Below are 14,839 nucleotides of genomic sequence, written 5' to 3' on the forward strand. Positions count from 1 at the left end.
TTTTTTTTCTTTTCCTCCTCATCAAGGGAAGATGATCAAGTCTGTGCCGTGGTTTCACCAGCTGCCTCTTCCTACCTGTCTCCTTTCCTTCCCCTTCCTTCGTGCTCTTCCCAGAGCTCTTTCTGGATCTTGTGGCCACAGGCAGACCACAGAGAGTTTGAATTTTTTTCAGAAGTACTTAATAATTGAAATTTCAGAGTAGGTAAATGTTTACAACTCTGTCTTTTTAAAAAGGGTCAAGTTCCCTTCATTTTCCTATTTCTGCTTTGGATCGCCCAAATGAAATGGGAACATTTAAATTTACTTGATTCAAAAAGATAAAACAAAATGATACTACAGCAACTGATCTGACAAAAGGKGCAAAACGTAGTAGGAGTTGGCTTTTGATGCCAAATTAAGTTTAGAAAATAGCCATTTAGGTGTGAATCCTGAGCTCTCCCAAGTATAAAGTGATTCAGACGTCTCAAAATGGGAATGACAGGTGGGTATAGCCGAAGTCTTTGTTTTCTGCATAGTGTATTTGCCTGCACATCCTATATTGCCACCARGAGCAGCTATGCATTTCCCGATCGCGGTGTGTCCAGAAAGAACTTGACAGAGATTCGTTTCCTGAGAGATTGCTATTTAATGAGAGGATCAGTTTAATTTATAGTGTAAGCTATAATTTTTAAAGGCCAAGTGAAAGGGTAAAATCAACAGCACTGTGAAAAAAACTCCATTAAAACCAAATCATATTTTGGATTGTGTGATGATAGAATTATTTATATTGTGGAAATGAAATAATTTTCAGTCACACGTTGTATTCTGCATTTCATAAAGTTTTTAATCTATATTTTAATTGTGAGAATTAGAATAAGCTGCTGATGTTTCCAAGGCTGGTACTGTATTTTGCAAAGGCAAAGGACGTTTTATTCTCTGCTCTCAGGATGTTACTGGTACGTTTTAGAGTTTTATATTCCAAGTTAGTTTTTATTATGGAAATAAACATAGGTAAAATTGTTCAGGCTTCCAAGATAAGAGTTAAATTTATTGCTCCAAGTATTGGAGAAGCTGATGCTTGCCGTCGAACTCAAAGAACCYGTTTGCTTTGAAACCATCCTCAGGACTACGTGGCCCCCTTTGCCATTTCCGTTGCGGGAGTGGATTAGTTTTCGAGCGTGCCAAAGCCTGCGGAGAGGCCATGAGTRCTGTCTCCAGGTAGTGCCCACAGCCATCTGAGACACGATTTGGTCAAGGCTGACCGCTCGTGATGTTCCTCCAGGAAGCCCCTCCTGGGACAGGGTGGGTGCCTCCAGCAGGATGACTTGAGGAACTGGGTGCGTTTCATGGCCAACGTCTCTGTGCCAGGCTGCGCCGGCGAAGTCTGCTACGCACCGGGTGACTTTGGCCTGGATGTTTCAGACAAGATTAATTTGTGGCATACCACGTATCTGGAGTGCGTCTGTGAAGATTTAGTGATCYTGAAATGCTTGATATAAAAGTTTAGGTGAAGACCACAAGAGGACAGAAGCCTCGAGTGGTGGCTGCACGAGCTAGTGGAGCAGGAACTTGTTTTCTGAGAGGTCATTGGAAACCTGAAAATTGAGTTAGGGTTTTATGGTTTCATGCATTTTGTCCASGTAAAGAATAACCAGAATTTATCTTATTTTAAAACTTAATGCCRTATGAACTTAGCTGATGTTTATTGGACGTAGTATTTCATCCTGGTAGTAAAGAGGAGGCTAAAACTATGGAAAGGAGCAATTAGGGACAGTATTTAATGTGTTTAAAGAGTTTTAGACTTGGAAGATWTAAGAAACACAAATTGGTCTTGTGTTAAAATGCTGATGTACAAATAACTGTATAATTTATTCCTGTGCAGTGTAAACTCTAGTCTATCCTATAGACCATTCAATATATTTGTTAAATAGGAGAAAAAGTAAGATTTATTGAAGTTCTTTCTGTGATACTGTAAACTAGTTGGTTTGGTACCTGGAAAATACATGCTCTGCATATACTGGGGATTTAAAACCTCTCTTTCAAAGAGCAAATCTTTCTYAATAATAAAAAATAGTGTTGACAATGGTTAAAACAAAGTTCGTGTGGTACACATTTGAATCCATTTCGCAGCTTAAATTGAGTGCTGCTTATTGCAGAAGAGAAAGTTTTCCTTTAGTCATTTCTGATGCATGGAAAAATAAGTATGTAGCCTGTTTTTTTGTCCTCATGCCCATTCCTTCGTGTTCTTGCAAATATGTAGTTTTAACACAAGACCRAAATGTGGTTTGCTTTTTTTGGTTACTACATCTCAGTACCTGTTTAGAAAGGAGAAGTGTTTTGCAGAGAAACAGTATTATGTAACTTTTCAAAAATACTATAATGATTCTTATGATTAAAAAGAACTTGACATTTTTGTAAGACACTGGATTTTAAAAAATCCTTTAATAATAGACGTGTCCTGGTAAGAGTTGTAAGATCATTCACTCTTTCCAGTCAAAGGAACTAATTGTGATCACAATTTTAATTGCAACTTCTTAAAACATATCTATATCGTCCTTTAAAATTGCGTGTTGAATAAATTACCTGCAAGGATAATTTGKTTTTTTAAACCCAATATATGGAATGTACTTGGGCATCAATATATGTACAAAGTATTTGCATAGATATCTAAAGCTACAGATGGGGTAAAGCAGGACTAAAGAAAGCTAATCTATATTTGAAATCTTTCCTTATAACTTTTCATTATCTAATTTTTTTTCCTAATACATGCTCCTTTTCAATTTAAATCATTTTTCTGAAGTTCTTACTTTCTCAGTGCCTTGCTCTAAACTCTTAAGGTTTTAAAAATGTTCTCTGTGCCACTGTTTGCTATTTAGTAATTAATTTCTCTACACATGATTTGAAAATAGCAGAAATTCTTTCCCCTTTATTTGTGGGTTTTTTTGCCTATTGCTTTAGGATAAAGGTTGTTAGACACCTTGCTTTGGCTGCAACCTGAGAAGTCTTGGGAACGCTGGGACTGAAAACATCCAACGAGTGTTTCCATGCAGTCTATTTTGAGAGTTAATAGGAGATTGGTGTTTTACCGTTCTTCTTAAGGCCGTGCTTTCCTAAATCGCATCCGATACAAACACACAGACATGTGTATGCTTGTATGGAGAAGCTGCAGTTTTATGAGTTTGAAGTCCGAGTTTTATACACTCGGTATGGGAAAAAAACCTTTTAACTTATTTCTAACACAAAAACTTTTTTTTTCTTTTTTTCTTGGTTTTGCCTTCCGCAGTGCCAGAACCTATTAAGACCAGTTTAAGCCAGCCCCAACCTGCCGGTAGCGGTACCAGTACTTCCACCAGCACTATCACCAACAGCAGCAATGGCAAGCGGGCACCCGCGAGCGGGCAGCAGCCGGCTGCCTCCCGCTACCTGCCTCGAGAGGTGCCTCCGCGCTTCCGCCAGCAAGAACAGAAGCAGCTCTTAAAGCGGGGCCAGCCGCTGCCCACGGGGACGCTCGCTGGCACCAGCCCAGCCCAAGGGGCCGGGCAAGCAGGGGCGAGCCCTCCTCCGCAGCCGGGAGCCGCCGGACAGCATCATCCCGGTAAGACCCAACCAGGTAAGAACCGCAGCCCGCCGGCGTTCTCGGGGCGCTTCGCCGCRCGCGCCCTCTCGCCCGCAGCGCTGCCCCTGCGAAATCTTACGGGGACGTTGAGGGTCGCCGTCATCGGGCGGGATTTGAAGTGGAACGTTGGCTGCTGCCCTGTTTGTTTTATAGTGTAAAAATTAATATAATGGATCATTCCTACGCTCCGGTTAAAGGTCTTCCTGTTCATTTAGATACTTAGGTCCATGGGGTCTACTACCAGACTTTTCTCATATTTCTCGGTAGCAATAATGATTATTATCTTCAAGTAATACAAATATTCCTTCACTCGTCGTTCTTTCAGAAATGACACTGATTTGGGTATTTCCAAATGTTTGCCTGTCTTTGCAATGTTAATGTTCTTTAAAGAGCAGTTTGCATAAAACAGTATGTAAGCAAAGTTCACATTTTTGATTTATGTTGTGCTGTGACACTTTTGTRCATACACTCACAGTTGTTCTCAGATTAGGAAAATAATATTTTGGGAAAAGTAGTTCAGTATATTAGGTCTTTCTGCCACTTCATTCTGTCCATTGCTGATGGAAGCAGGAACTCATCTATCAGCTTTTGGGAATAGCATATAAAGCAATAGGTGTCTCAGCAGCTACAGGAGAGAGGCAGCTAAAGAGCAAACAAGAAGCAGCTCTTTTCTCGTTTGCCCTTCTGTGCTAGAGATCTTGTAATTTATATTTTCAGAGTGGAGATAAATCTAGTCAGTAACTGGTATATATCACCTTGTTCATCACTGGCTGGAGATATATATATATATATATATATAAATATATATATATAAAAAAATAAATATGCATGTGCGTGTATATTTATATGTGTATATATATGTATGTATGTACCATGTTAGGCAAAGAAAGGAGCGTTCTCAGGTGATACAGGACTGCATTTGTGTGACATAGAAAAAGTTATCAGAAGTAAGCCAGGGGTGKTTTTTGATATTTTGAATGTTATTAATGTCTGCATGATTTCCAGRGTTGCTCATTATCACTTATTAGCACTGTCACACATCACAAAACTTTGATCTGAACTGTCTGCAGTTTTTTCCCTTTGGACATAAGTGAATCTTTTGCTAATTTTGCTATAGTTGCTGCTTGTGACGCTAAATTTCAACAGGAAAAACCCCAGAATAAGCACAGAAGAGAGTCACTGCAGAATTGGTGAATTTATTGCAGGTAGTGAATTATTTGGCATTGTCCTTAAAAGTGTTAGTTACATAAGAAAATCAGCTGTCTTTCAGAAATGACAGCTTTTACRGATATCAGGGCACATTTGGAAATGCAATTGAAGTACTCCCTGAAAATACAAATCCAAAAAGGCAAAATAAAACAATTGTATATTTATTTGTTAGGAATTTTATYTGAGGACAGGAAGTGTTTCTTATGCTGTGTTTTCAAGCACTCAGCTTTGGTGGCATGGGAAGCAGTCTGTTCCTTTCAATTAGAGCAGCGTTCACATCCCCTTCTTTACAAATCACAGCTCAGCAGGGAAGGCAACTGGCATTTACAGGTTCTTTTTGATACAGAGATATATTTGTTAACTATCAGACTAATATCCTATATGAGATATTGATATTTAGATTTTTATTTTTAGTGTGTTTTCAGAAATATTGTATCTAATTATATGTTTGAGACAGGATGTCCAACTCAGGTGGCTCAGGCTGGCTGTTACTCTAAGCAGCAGTGCAGGCATATCCTAAACATCTTTGTCTGATCTTGAAGAAATATACTGTAAATCATAAAGCAAAGTTCAGCATAAGTCACAGCATAATCCATAAAAGAACTTAACTTGGAAGAATGTGATACTGGCTGTCTGACTTTATCTTATTCTCAGATGCATAAATACCTTGAGGTTTTAGACTTCTCTTTTCCTGCTTCCTTTTTTAACTTGCTACGTCAAAGAAGCATTTGTTTCTATGGTCTTTCAGTTTGGCAGCTATCATCAGATGTTTTTCACTGCTAAATTAGTTTGCTTTCTTATTCTTTTACTACTTTTCTGCGACTGTTGGAAAAACTTAGAATATGGTAGAAACTAGTAAAAATGAGAGGAGCGTAGCAGCTTTTTGGCTTCATATTATGGTCCATTCTGTGCCAAACAAGTTAACTCACATCTAATTTGTTATAAAAGTATTTATGGAAAGCACTGGTTTGTTTTTATCAGGTTGCAAAYACTGCACAAAGTCAAAATTATCAGGTTCTTGCTTGTGCAAGGTCAAAATGAAAGCTGTAAAGGGGCACCTGAAGATCTGTATAGCGGTTCTTGGAGTATGGAAGAGATTCTTGGACAAGCTAAATGCTTGGCTCTTCTTCATTTGCTAACAGCAAGAGACTGTGTTTTGAGACTTCCATAGCTGTATCTTCCTCAGAGAAAGAATTTGCTGAATGGTAGAGCTCATTTGTTTCTCTTTCCAGCAGGTGGAGCAGCAGCTCCTTTGCTAGCTAAGAACAGTGAAAGGAGAAAAACGTATCGAGCTCAGTTTATAACCCCAGCAGCTGTGCAGATATCTAGCTGCTTTGTGCAGCTCGGAGAGGAGTATGGCGTATCTCGCTCCTGAGAGACCTCTGCAGCCGTGAAAAACATATGTTGTCAATCTCACTCTTCAAAATTGATCTCTCATTCTGGCTTCCTCTTCACCTCGGTGAGCATATAGATCAAGGAAGTAAGAAGAGTATCCAGGGAAGGCCGAAACCTTTTCAGCTGTTATGATTTAACTAACTGTTAATCTCAGAGAGTGTCTGTCTTCCAAGGGCACCTAAGAGCTGCCTTTTTTTTTTTTTTTTNCCTCTTCTTTTTTTAGACACCTCTGTAGTGATAGGAGCAGATGTGACTTGCAGGCACATAGCGTTCTCACCCCGCACCTCACTCTCTTTCCTCGGAGCAGTATGCTGTCTCTTCCGGGATGTCTAGATTCAAAATCCTGAAACCCCCCAGCGCTTAACCTATGATTTTTTAATGACATTTAGTTCAAACTAGTTCATGTTTTTGTAACCATGAAAATAAGGATTTTTTTTTTCAAATGAGTATTCTGAGTGAGCGACACTTTGCCAGAAGGAAGCTTTTCTGCTTCCTCATTTTGTTGCCATTAAGGGCTGTATTCCTTTCAATATGCGTCTCTGGCTCTGCATGTTTTCTTTGCTAAAAAGCTCTTGGAGGTAAAAGTTCTCCAGGAAAGTGGACTGAAGAGAAGGAACAATATAATTGAACAATTTGATCCATATGTGAACCTTGAAAGGTGACTCGAGAGTAAATTGGAGGCTCACTAGATACCGTACGATTTTAAACATGTTCTGAACCCTCCATTTTAAGAAGCAATGTGGCTGCATATGTCTCTGAAATGTATTGTAATTCTGGTCTATTCATGTACATTCACGTAAAATCATGTATTGTTGTGTATGTAGTGCAGTATTAAGCAAGCAACCACCCATGAATGTTGTCTGTGACCTAGCAAACCTCAACGTTAAGAAAGGCGTTTTTATTAGTTGTCCAGAAGATTGAGTATGGGGACCAGATGCACGTACAAACAGGTATTGTGTCTGCCTGAGCAGCACCTGCAGCGTAGCGGAGGAATCACTCCGTGAATGTTACTCCCATTAGAACTCTTTGGGGTTTAGACACAGTGAATAATACATCGTTTTGGGGGGCTTTCTCACTCTCTGATAACCTGATTGCTTAACCAGAGTTTGTTGGACCCATCCTGAATTCTGTCCAAGGAAGTTTCCATATGTGAATCCTGTGCAAGCATGATGAGCAGCAGTAACTTTGATTCGATAGATAACTCAGTGTGAATTAAACAGCCAAGATCATTGCAAATGAGCATCTAACATCCAGAAGTTACTTAATCAGTTTGGTTTTTAAGTGTCATAACTTCAGGTCTTACAACCACCTTGCACCCAGGACCTGTGTATAACCATCCAACCAAGGAAGGCTGTTAGAGAGGCATCGCCAGCCTCTTCTCTGTAAAAATCTCACTACTGTATCTCTTTATTCTCTTATCATCTGTCTTTGTTATCTACTGCCTTGGCCTATCCAAAACACTTACCAGAACTCTAAATGCAGTGTCATGAATTAAAAGGATGGTCTGTCAATGTAAGGAAAGTAAGAATTAATGACTCCTAATGTATTCTTTCTCAGGCTTTATCATTTTTAAATATCTGTGAAGTGGATTAGAGTAGTGCTTTTCTTTTTATTGTTGTTTCTGAYTTAAGGTAATCTATAAAACATGAACTAGAGTAACAGGAGTAGACAATAAAATTTTTCAAATTGCATAAAATAGAAATCTTTTAGAAATCTTATCCTTTGAAGCAATCTTTTATTTATTGGTAGCTATTACGAAATTAATTTCTGTAATACCTTAGAGCATTTTCTGTTGAATTGTCATGTGTCCRGCACTTCAGTCTTGAGCTGCGTAGCCTCTTCTTGACGCACAAAGCCTTTCTGTATTCCTTTTCATTCTCCATTTTCTCAAGAAACGCCGATGTATGCGGCAAACAGCTAACTTGCACTTTTTTGGTAGAGCAAGTASAATATTTTGTGGAACTCATCAGTAATGTATGTTTCTAAAGTCTAAGAAGAGATGAAGGCAACTAATTCATACAGTAGTCCAAGTAATGTAGAACATGCAATCATTGTGGAAGCTGAAGAGTTATAATCTGCWGTATCTGTTGTTTTTTGGGAAGTGAGAATTTTACAGCAGTTAAAGAGACATGTTGTTTTCCCACTGTGGGCTGATGCTAGATTGTGTGCTGAACTTTTTTCTCTTTTTCTATCAAGCTGGAAGTTTTATTTTGTGTTTCAAAATTTGGCTGCGGTTTGTGTATTCAGGGTTGTGGCATGTTATGTGCATTTCGAAGCAAGTGCTGTGGGCAGCTAAAAGTTGCAGAGTGCCATTGCGTAGCATGTTCGCTCTTACTATGAGTTCATTAGAATTAACTTTGTTTTGGAGCATCTTCCGGGAAGCAAGATAAAAAGCTTTACTGTTAAAAACTGTCCTGTAATGTTTCCTCCTGCTATACTTCAACTTCCCACCCTTCGACTGCGTTCTACTTCCGAGTTCCTTCTAATACAATGGTTTTATACACTTGTGAAGACAAACTGGGGGAAAGGTTTCCAGGAGAGAGAATATCTCTTCTAAAACCAGTTAATATAGTTGGAAAATGCAGAAAAAAATCTTTGACAAACAGATATTTCATTGGGTCTAACAAACTGGTAGTGACCTTTAAGCGAAACGCGTGTTTGAACAATTGCTCGCGGTTTAGGTTATTGTGCCTAGTGATGGCTGTAGGGAAGGYGTGCAGATGCAGACGTGCTTTGAGGCATGTGGATAGAGTCTCGTTTCAAGAGCTTGAGATAAGATTTAACCTGGTTTTCTGGAAAATTGGCCAACAGGTTGATTTTTAACAAATAAAGCRCATGGAAGCTGCCGCTGTCGAACTTTTTAGCTGAACTTTATCTGTTTATGTTCATATTCTGTAATTCCATTGTCAGAATATTTTTGTCCTAGTCAAAAAGTTGCAGACTTAAAAAGAAAAACCCTGCAAAACTTGCAACTCACTTTTCTTTTGGGTCCTTCATAAACATTCTCTTTTATCTGTAATTATTAAAATGTTAAGCACTATTTAAGTATAAATTAGAGATTACAAAGATAGTTTACTTGTTCATGTTGTTTACATGCTTTCTATATATAACATTTTCCCACTGCACTGTAGTCAGGTTTTTTATGTCCGTTTTATGCATATGGCAGTACTATTTTGTTTATTTCCAATAYGAGAATCACTTCTAAATCTAAATCTTTATTCCAAATCACTTCTAATATCTTGAATTCTTTTAGAAAGGTGAAAAAACTGAAACGAGAGATGTAAAGCAGTATTCAGAAGAAGCAGTAATACAATAGAGAAGCATTCTGGATTTTAAAATATTTTATAAACCTGGGCTTTCAGTAGTAGTTACATAGCTGTGCTGCAAGGCTACCCTCTTGTATGCACCAAGTTGAATGCATTTATATTCTTCTTTGGAAATCGGCTTTGCATGAATTAATGTTTAGGTGAAGAAAGAGTTTTTAAGAGTAATAAGATAATATAGCTGTGTTCTGTAGGTATTAAATTTTAAAATAAGTTTTCTCTCTGCTAATAATGAAATACTGCCTTCTATTGGTTACTTCTACAGTAAATAGTTTAATTGGATGGGGGGGAAGAATACTTTATTGACCATGAACTTGGAATAGCAACCATATAGCTTGATCCTGATGTAAATTAAATATGAAACTGGAGAATATAAATAAGCAATTTTCAGAAAGGTGGTGGAAGTAAGGTTGTAGTAAGACACAGGTATTCTTTTATATATCTTGCTCTGTTATTTTATGGAGGAAAACGAATATTTAAAAATGTCCTTTCTATTTGCTATATAAACACTAAATTAAGTATGTTTGTATTTAAGTAACGTGAGGATTCTTAAAAACATCTGTGTAGCCTAAAATACTTATCTGGTTATGCTTGGTTATAGCTTAGGTTTAGTTTTAGGCAAGCTAATGAGTAACATGAATAAAATATAGGAGGAAAATTTTTCTGCAGTTTCTCTGATGGTAACACAAATTTAATAGATTGTTGAGATCCACCTATGATTTTTACATGAACAGTGTTTTCTTAAAAAAAAATTTTTTTTAATCATTACTATCAATGTCATTTTTTATGATTGTGTCTTGGTAAAGAAGCAATAATATACTCAGAAACATGTAAATATTGTGCTGTTTATAAGATGATACTCTCTTCTAATACTAGCTATATTATACATAATGAAGCGTTTCTAAAACTGATCTCCTACAGAAATCAAATAAAAATTTATCTATTGGTTAACCAAATGACCAAATGCCAGTTATATAGGACAGGATCTAGATACAGAGACTGGTACATTTTTYCCCATTTTGTTTTTCTAAGTGTATTACATAATGCCTTGAAGACGTGCGTTATTATATAATGGCTGTAGATCCTGAATGAAGGAATTCACATGTTAGTGGGTTAAATACCAGAACTGGTTATTTCTACTACTTCTGCAGAAGTCAGATAACCAGATACAACAAATATATGGTGCTTAGCTGCAATAAAAGTCCCAAYAGTTTTCTCTTTTTACATTGCTTGACAAGATGTGGGCCACATTTGCACAGCAGAGCAGTTCAATCTACATCTTATCGCTATACACAAGTTTTCTGCAGTGCTGCTAAGCAAAAGTTCTCCTGTTAGCAGGATCAAATTTGATGTTATGACATTAGTTAAAAAAAAAGAAGAAGTTTTTGTTTCATTAACCTTTTTGCCGGTAGTCTCATTGAGTTACCATTGTACGAGGATGTTCAGGTACCACCAGAGGTTAGAGGAATGGTGATTAGGTATATTTGTTCTGTTTTTTTTTTTTCTTTTTTTCTCCCCCCCCCATTTTTCTCATGGGGCTTTTTAGAGTTTGGTAGTAATTGTTCAAAATCCATATCCCTGGAAAACAGGCGGTGTTATCAAAGTCACTAGGGACAGATAYGTGTTTAGACAAAAGGATATTAGAAGGCTTGATTGCAAGGAAGAAAATACAACAGTTAACATGAAGATAAGAGCTAGCCAGTTGATACTGTCCAGAATGTACTCCAAAGCGATCAACATTTTCTGAAATACATTGTAATGAGAGAAGTCTTTGGGGAGTAAGTCTTGACTRCTAACGGTGTTTTTCTCCTCTGTAAATTCTCAAAAATTTCACACAATGTTTTGAATATAGATAGAGGAGTGGCAACCTCTGTGTTGCAAAAATATGGGCATTATGAATGAAAAATGATAGTTTTAAAAAAAACTCATCAGCAAACTAATCTTTGGAATGAATTTCTCTGTATTGTGTGTGTTATCTGACATCAGGCAGCAGAGCGTGAAAAATAAATCTGCTGCTCTGAATCTATTTGACAACGATTAGAATTTTTCACCAGTAGGTGGAAAAAGAAATTGTGAAAGGATAAATAACTGAGTCTCCWTCCTATTCTTGCTATCTTCATTTTCAAAGAGGATGACTGTGCAAAAGCAACAGACTTAATGGCAGTGGCATTTGCTTTGGAATCAGAAGTGTCTGTGGTTCTACTGTAGACGGCTGTGATTTAGTGGTAGCCAGATTAAAAAAAAATGGCCCAGGTGTCTACTGGGAAAAAAGATCAGGAGACGAGGAATCCAGCAAGTTTTTGGAGTGTGCAAATGGCAGTTTCCTGACAAAGGACRTGAAGAGACCAAGTAGCAGGACCTGTTTCTGCTAGTGGAGAAGAGAAAGATTGACAGCTAAGATCAACGTGACCAGGAATGAAAGTGTCGTCCTAGGCAGGAGGAGAAAGGGAAGAATTTCATACAACTCAAGAAATTGATAGGTATGATACTGTAAGAAACAAGTCTTAAAGAAGTTCCAGCTATTAAGAAAAAATAAAGAACAGAAAAACAACTTTTTCTCCACTCCATTAATAGTAATGAGGAAGGCCTAGGGAACTGGCCTGATCAACAGGGAGATCCATTGCTAGATGGCATCAGCAGGGCCTTAAATGCATTTTCCCTTGGTCTGTGAACCAATGAATTATGTAAAATTAAGACTAGAGTGAGCTAAAATACTTAAGGAAATAAAATGTTTTGAAATTAACTGGATCTGATGAAATTCATAGTACTAAGGATGGGTTGCAGCAGTATGGCCGATTTACATTCTTTCATAGCGTCAGGAGTAGAAAAGAGAAAATATAACACCTAGTTTTAAAAGAGGAGAAAGGAGAAACTGGGGATTGATGAGTCAGTTTAACCTTCTAGACTGATAGGAGGACAAATAAGCAGAACAGCTATTTCTATGAATGTAGAATTTTGCAAAGAGATGAATAGAGAGACGATACGGCTTTGTTGTGAGCAAATCATGTCAACTGAGAGCAGTTCCCTGTTTGCACAGTGCRACAACCTTTGCGAAATAGGAGGGGAAATAATGTCATGAAGTCGACTTTACATAGCTTTTGACCCTGCCTCAGAAGACATTCTTATGAGTAAACTGTGGAAATAAGTGTTGCAAGTAAGGGGAGACTTCAGGAGGAAACGGTGGTAATGTGGGTCATAGCTGTTCAGAAGACTGCAGATAGAGAGTAGGTGTTAGTTGTTCGCTGGCAAAATGAGAAAATTTCAAGTGAGATTGCAGATTTGTCCACTTCGATATTAGCATCAGCCGTTTGACTGTAAACAGCATCCTTCATTAAGTTTTTGAATGATACTAAGCTAGAAAAGATTGCAAGGCAACTGAAAGACAGAATTGCGATGTGGAATATTGGTGATAAAATTGGATAATTGTTCAAATAAAAAAAAAAGACAAGGTAAAAGTCCTTTACTTTGGCAGAAATGATTGAGTAGACAAATGTGATTACCTGAGTATCGTGCTGCAGAAATGGATCTGGACTTGGTCACAGGGTAAACCTGATCAACAGTGTCATACTGTTGAAAAGAAGACAGGCATACTGAGGCTTATAAAAACACTATTTCCCATGAAGCATTTATGCTGTTCATTTCTGATAAGGCCTCAAAACAGAATATTGAGTCCTGTTCTGGGTACTGTGCTTTCAGAAGGAAATGAATTAACTAGAAAAAGAGCAGGGGAATGTAACAGGAATGAGTAGGGATCTTGAAAACAAGACTTGCAAGGAGTGAAGAAATTGGGGCTGCTAAGTCTAGAGATGACTGTGTGGAGTAATAAATGCAGAAATGCGTAAAAGGCTGCTACAAAGAAGAAAATGCTGTGTTCTGTATGCCTGTGATGTATCAAAAAAAAAAAAAAATACTGGGCTTAAATTTCAGCAGGCAAGATTAAAACTAGACTTTAGGAAAATCTTCCCCATACTGGAAGCATCTAAGAAGTAAGAGGGAATGCTCTGGGAGCCTGTGAAATCTCTTGTCATGGGAGGGCTTTCCTRGCAGGTTGGACAAACATCCCTTAGCATGTGTGAGGACTGGTGGCTTAGATCAGGTGAATGGTCTGCCCCGTTTTAAGGCTCTCATTGTGTGTATGGAGGTAGGCTGGTTGGAGACCCATCAGCTCCTGGAAGAAGAGATCTTTGCTTTCTTCTGTAGCTTTTGAAAATGGCATTTTCAAATTTCATCAGACACGTGCTCTGTAGAGGTTGTTAGAAGATGGAGTGCACGAAAGGGTCTGCTAGGCATTGCAGCAGCTGCTGGAGCGGACGCTGTTTTTATTATGCCCCCGGACTTTGGTGTCTGTTCTGCATTTTCTTCTTGCATATCCTGGTCTGGTAAACGTAGGCCCTTGCTTAGGTACCGTTCATGAGCACCTGCCTCTGTATATTGAAATAGATTTCAGGAAAAGCTTACCATGTTTGCAACAAAGCTGCAAGAAACGTGGGATTGTCATAGGCTCTCTTAGAGTTGTGACATAGAATTTTAACTAATGAAAATTTCGGTTGTGTGTAACTGATATTAATGGAATATAATAATTCATAACAGTATTCTGACTTTAAAATTTTCGCAGAATTGAATGTCAAAATTAAATTAGAGCTACCTTTGAAGTAATTTTCTGAATGGAACAAAAACAAGCAAAAGGTTTGGTATTTTTTTTTTTCGTTCTTCTGTTGTTTTGAAAATGAGATTGTAGCCATCCAGTATTGAGAGGTTATTGCAAAGCAGCAGAAAATAAATGTCTGTGGAGAGAAACGCACCGTTCCCGAGCGCGCTTCGGCGGAGCCGCTGCCGAGCCCGGGGCGGCCGCGGGGCCGGGAGCGCAGGCAGAGCCCGAGAGCCGCCTCCGCGAGGTGCGATCCCGCGGAGGAGGACAAACGCGCTCCGGTGAACGCCTGCCCGGAACCCAGAGAGCAAATTTAAAACATGCTCCATTTCCTATGTAATTAGTATGTATTTGGGACAGAGAGGAGGAGGAAAAAAGGAAATGCGGCGTAATTGTAAGGGAGCGTGTTAGAAATCCTGGAGCGGTGGGTGTAAGTTATCCCTGGAGGTTTTGTAAGTGCGGGGATGCAAGTTCTCCATGTCAGCTGCCTCCTGAAAACGCGAAGCTTGCTCCTTCCCCCTTCCGTTGGCGCCGCTCGTACCCAGTCTCCCAGAGCTTGTCCCCTCGGGGCGCGGGCGGACAGCGGCCCCGAGCCGCGGCGGCGCCTCCCCGGGGGCAGCTCTCCCCCGCTGCCCCGCGCGCGCCCGCGGCTCGGCCCCCCTCGAGGCG

The 14,839-nt window shown here is 38.9% G+C and overlaps 1 protein-coding gene across 6 annotated transcripts in view; it reads left to right on the forward strand.

Annotated features, from left to right (window-relative positions):
* Positions 1-14,839, forward strand: part of TNRC6C (trinucleotide repeat containing adaptor 6C) — a 110,234-nt gene that overhangs the window by 44,293 nt on the left and 51,102 nt on the right. For all 6 annotated transcript variants that reach the window (XM_085304420.1, XM_085304423.1, XM_085304422.1 and 3 more), the window contains exon 4: positions 3,263-3,589. In XM_085304420.1, coding sequence (XP_085160546.1) covers positions 3,263-3,589 — 327 coding nt within the window. The remainder of the gene's footprint in view (positions 1-3,262; positions 3,590-14,839) is intronic.

This window comes from Rhea americana, unplaced genomic scaffold (genome assembly GCF_003343005.1).
Source record: "Rhea americana isolate MKP2758 unplaced genomic scaffold, rheAme1 scaffold_21, whole genome shotgun sequence".
NCBI lineage: Eukaryota > Metazoa > Chordata > Aves > Rheiformes > Rheidae > Rhea > Rhea americana.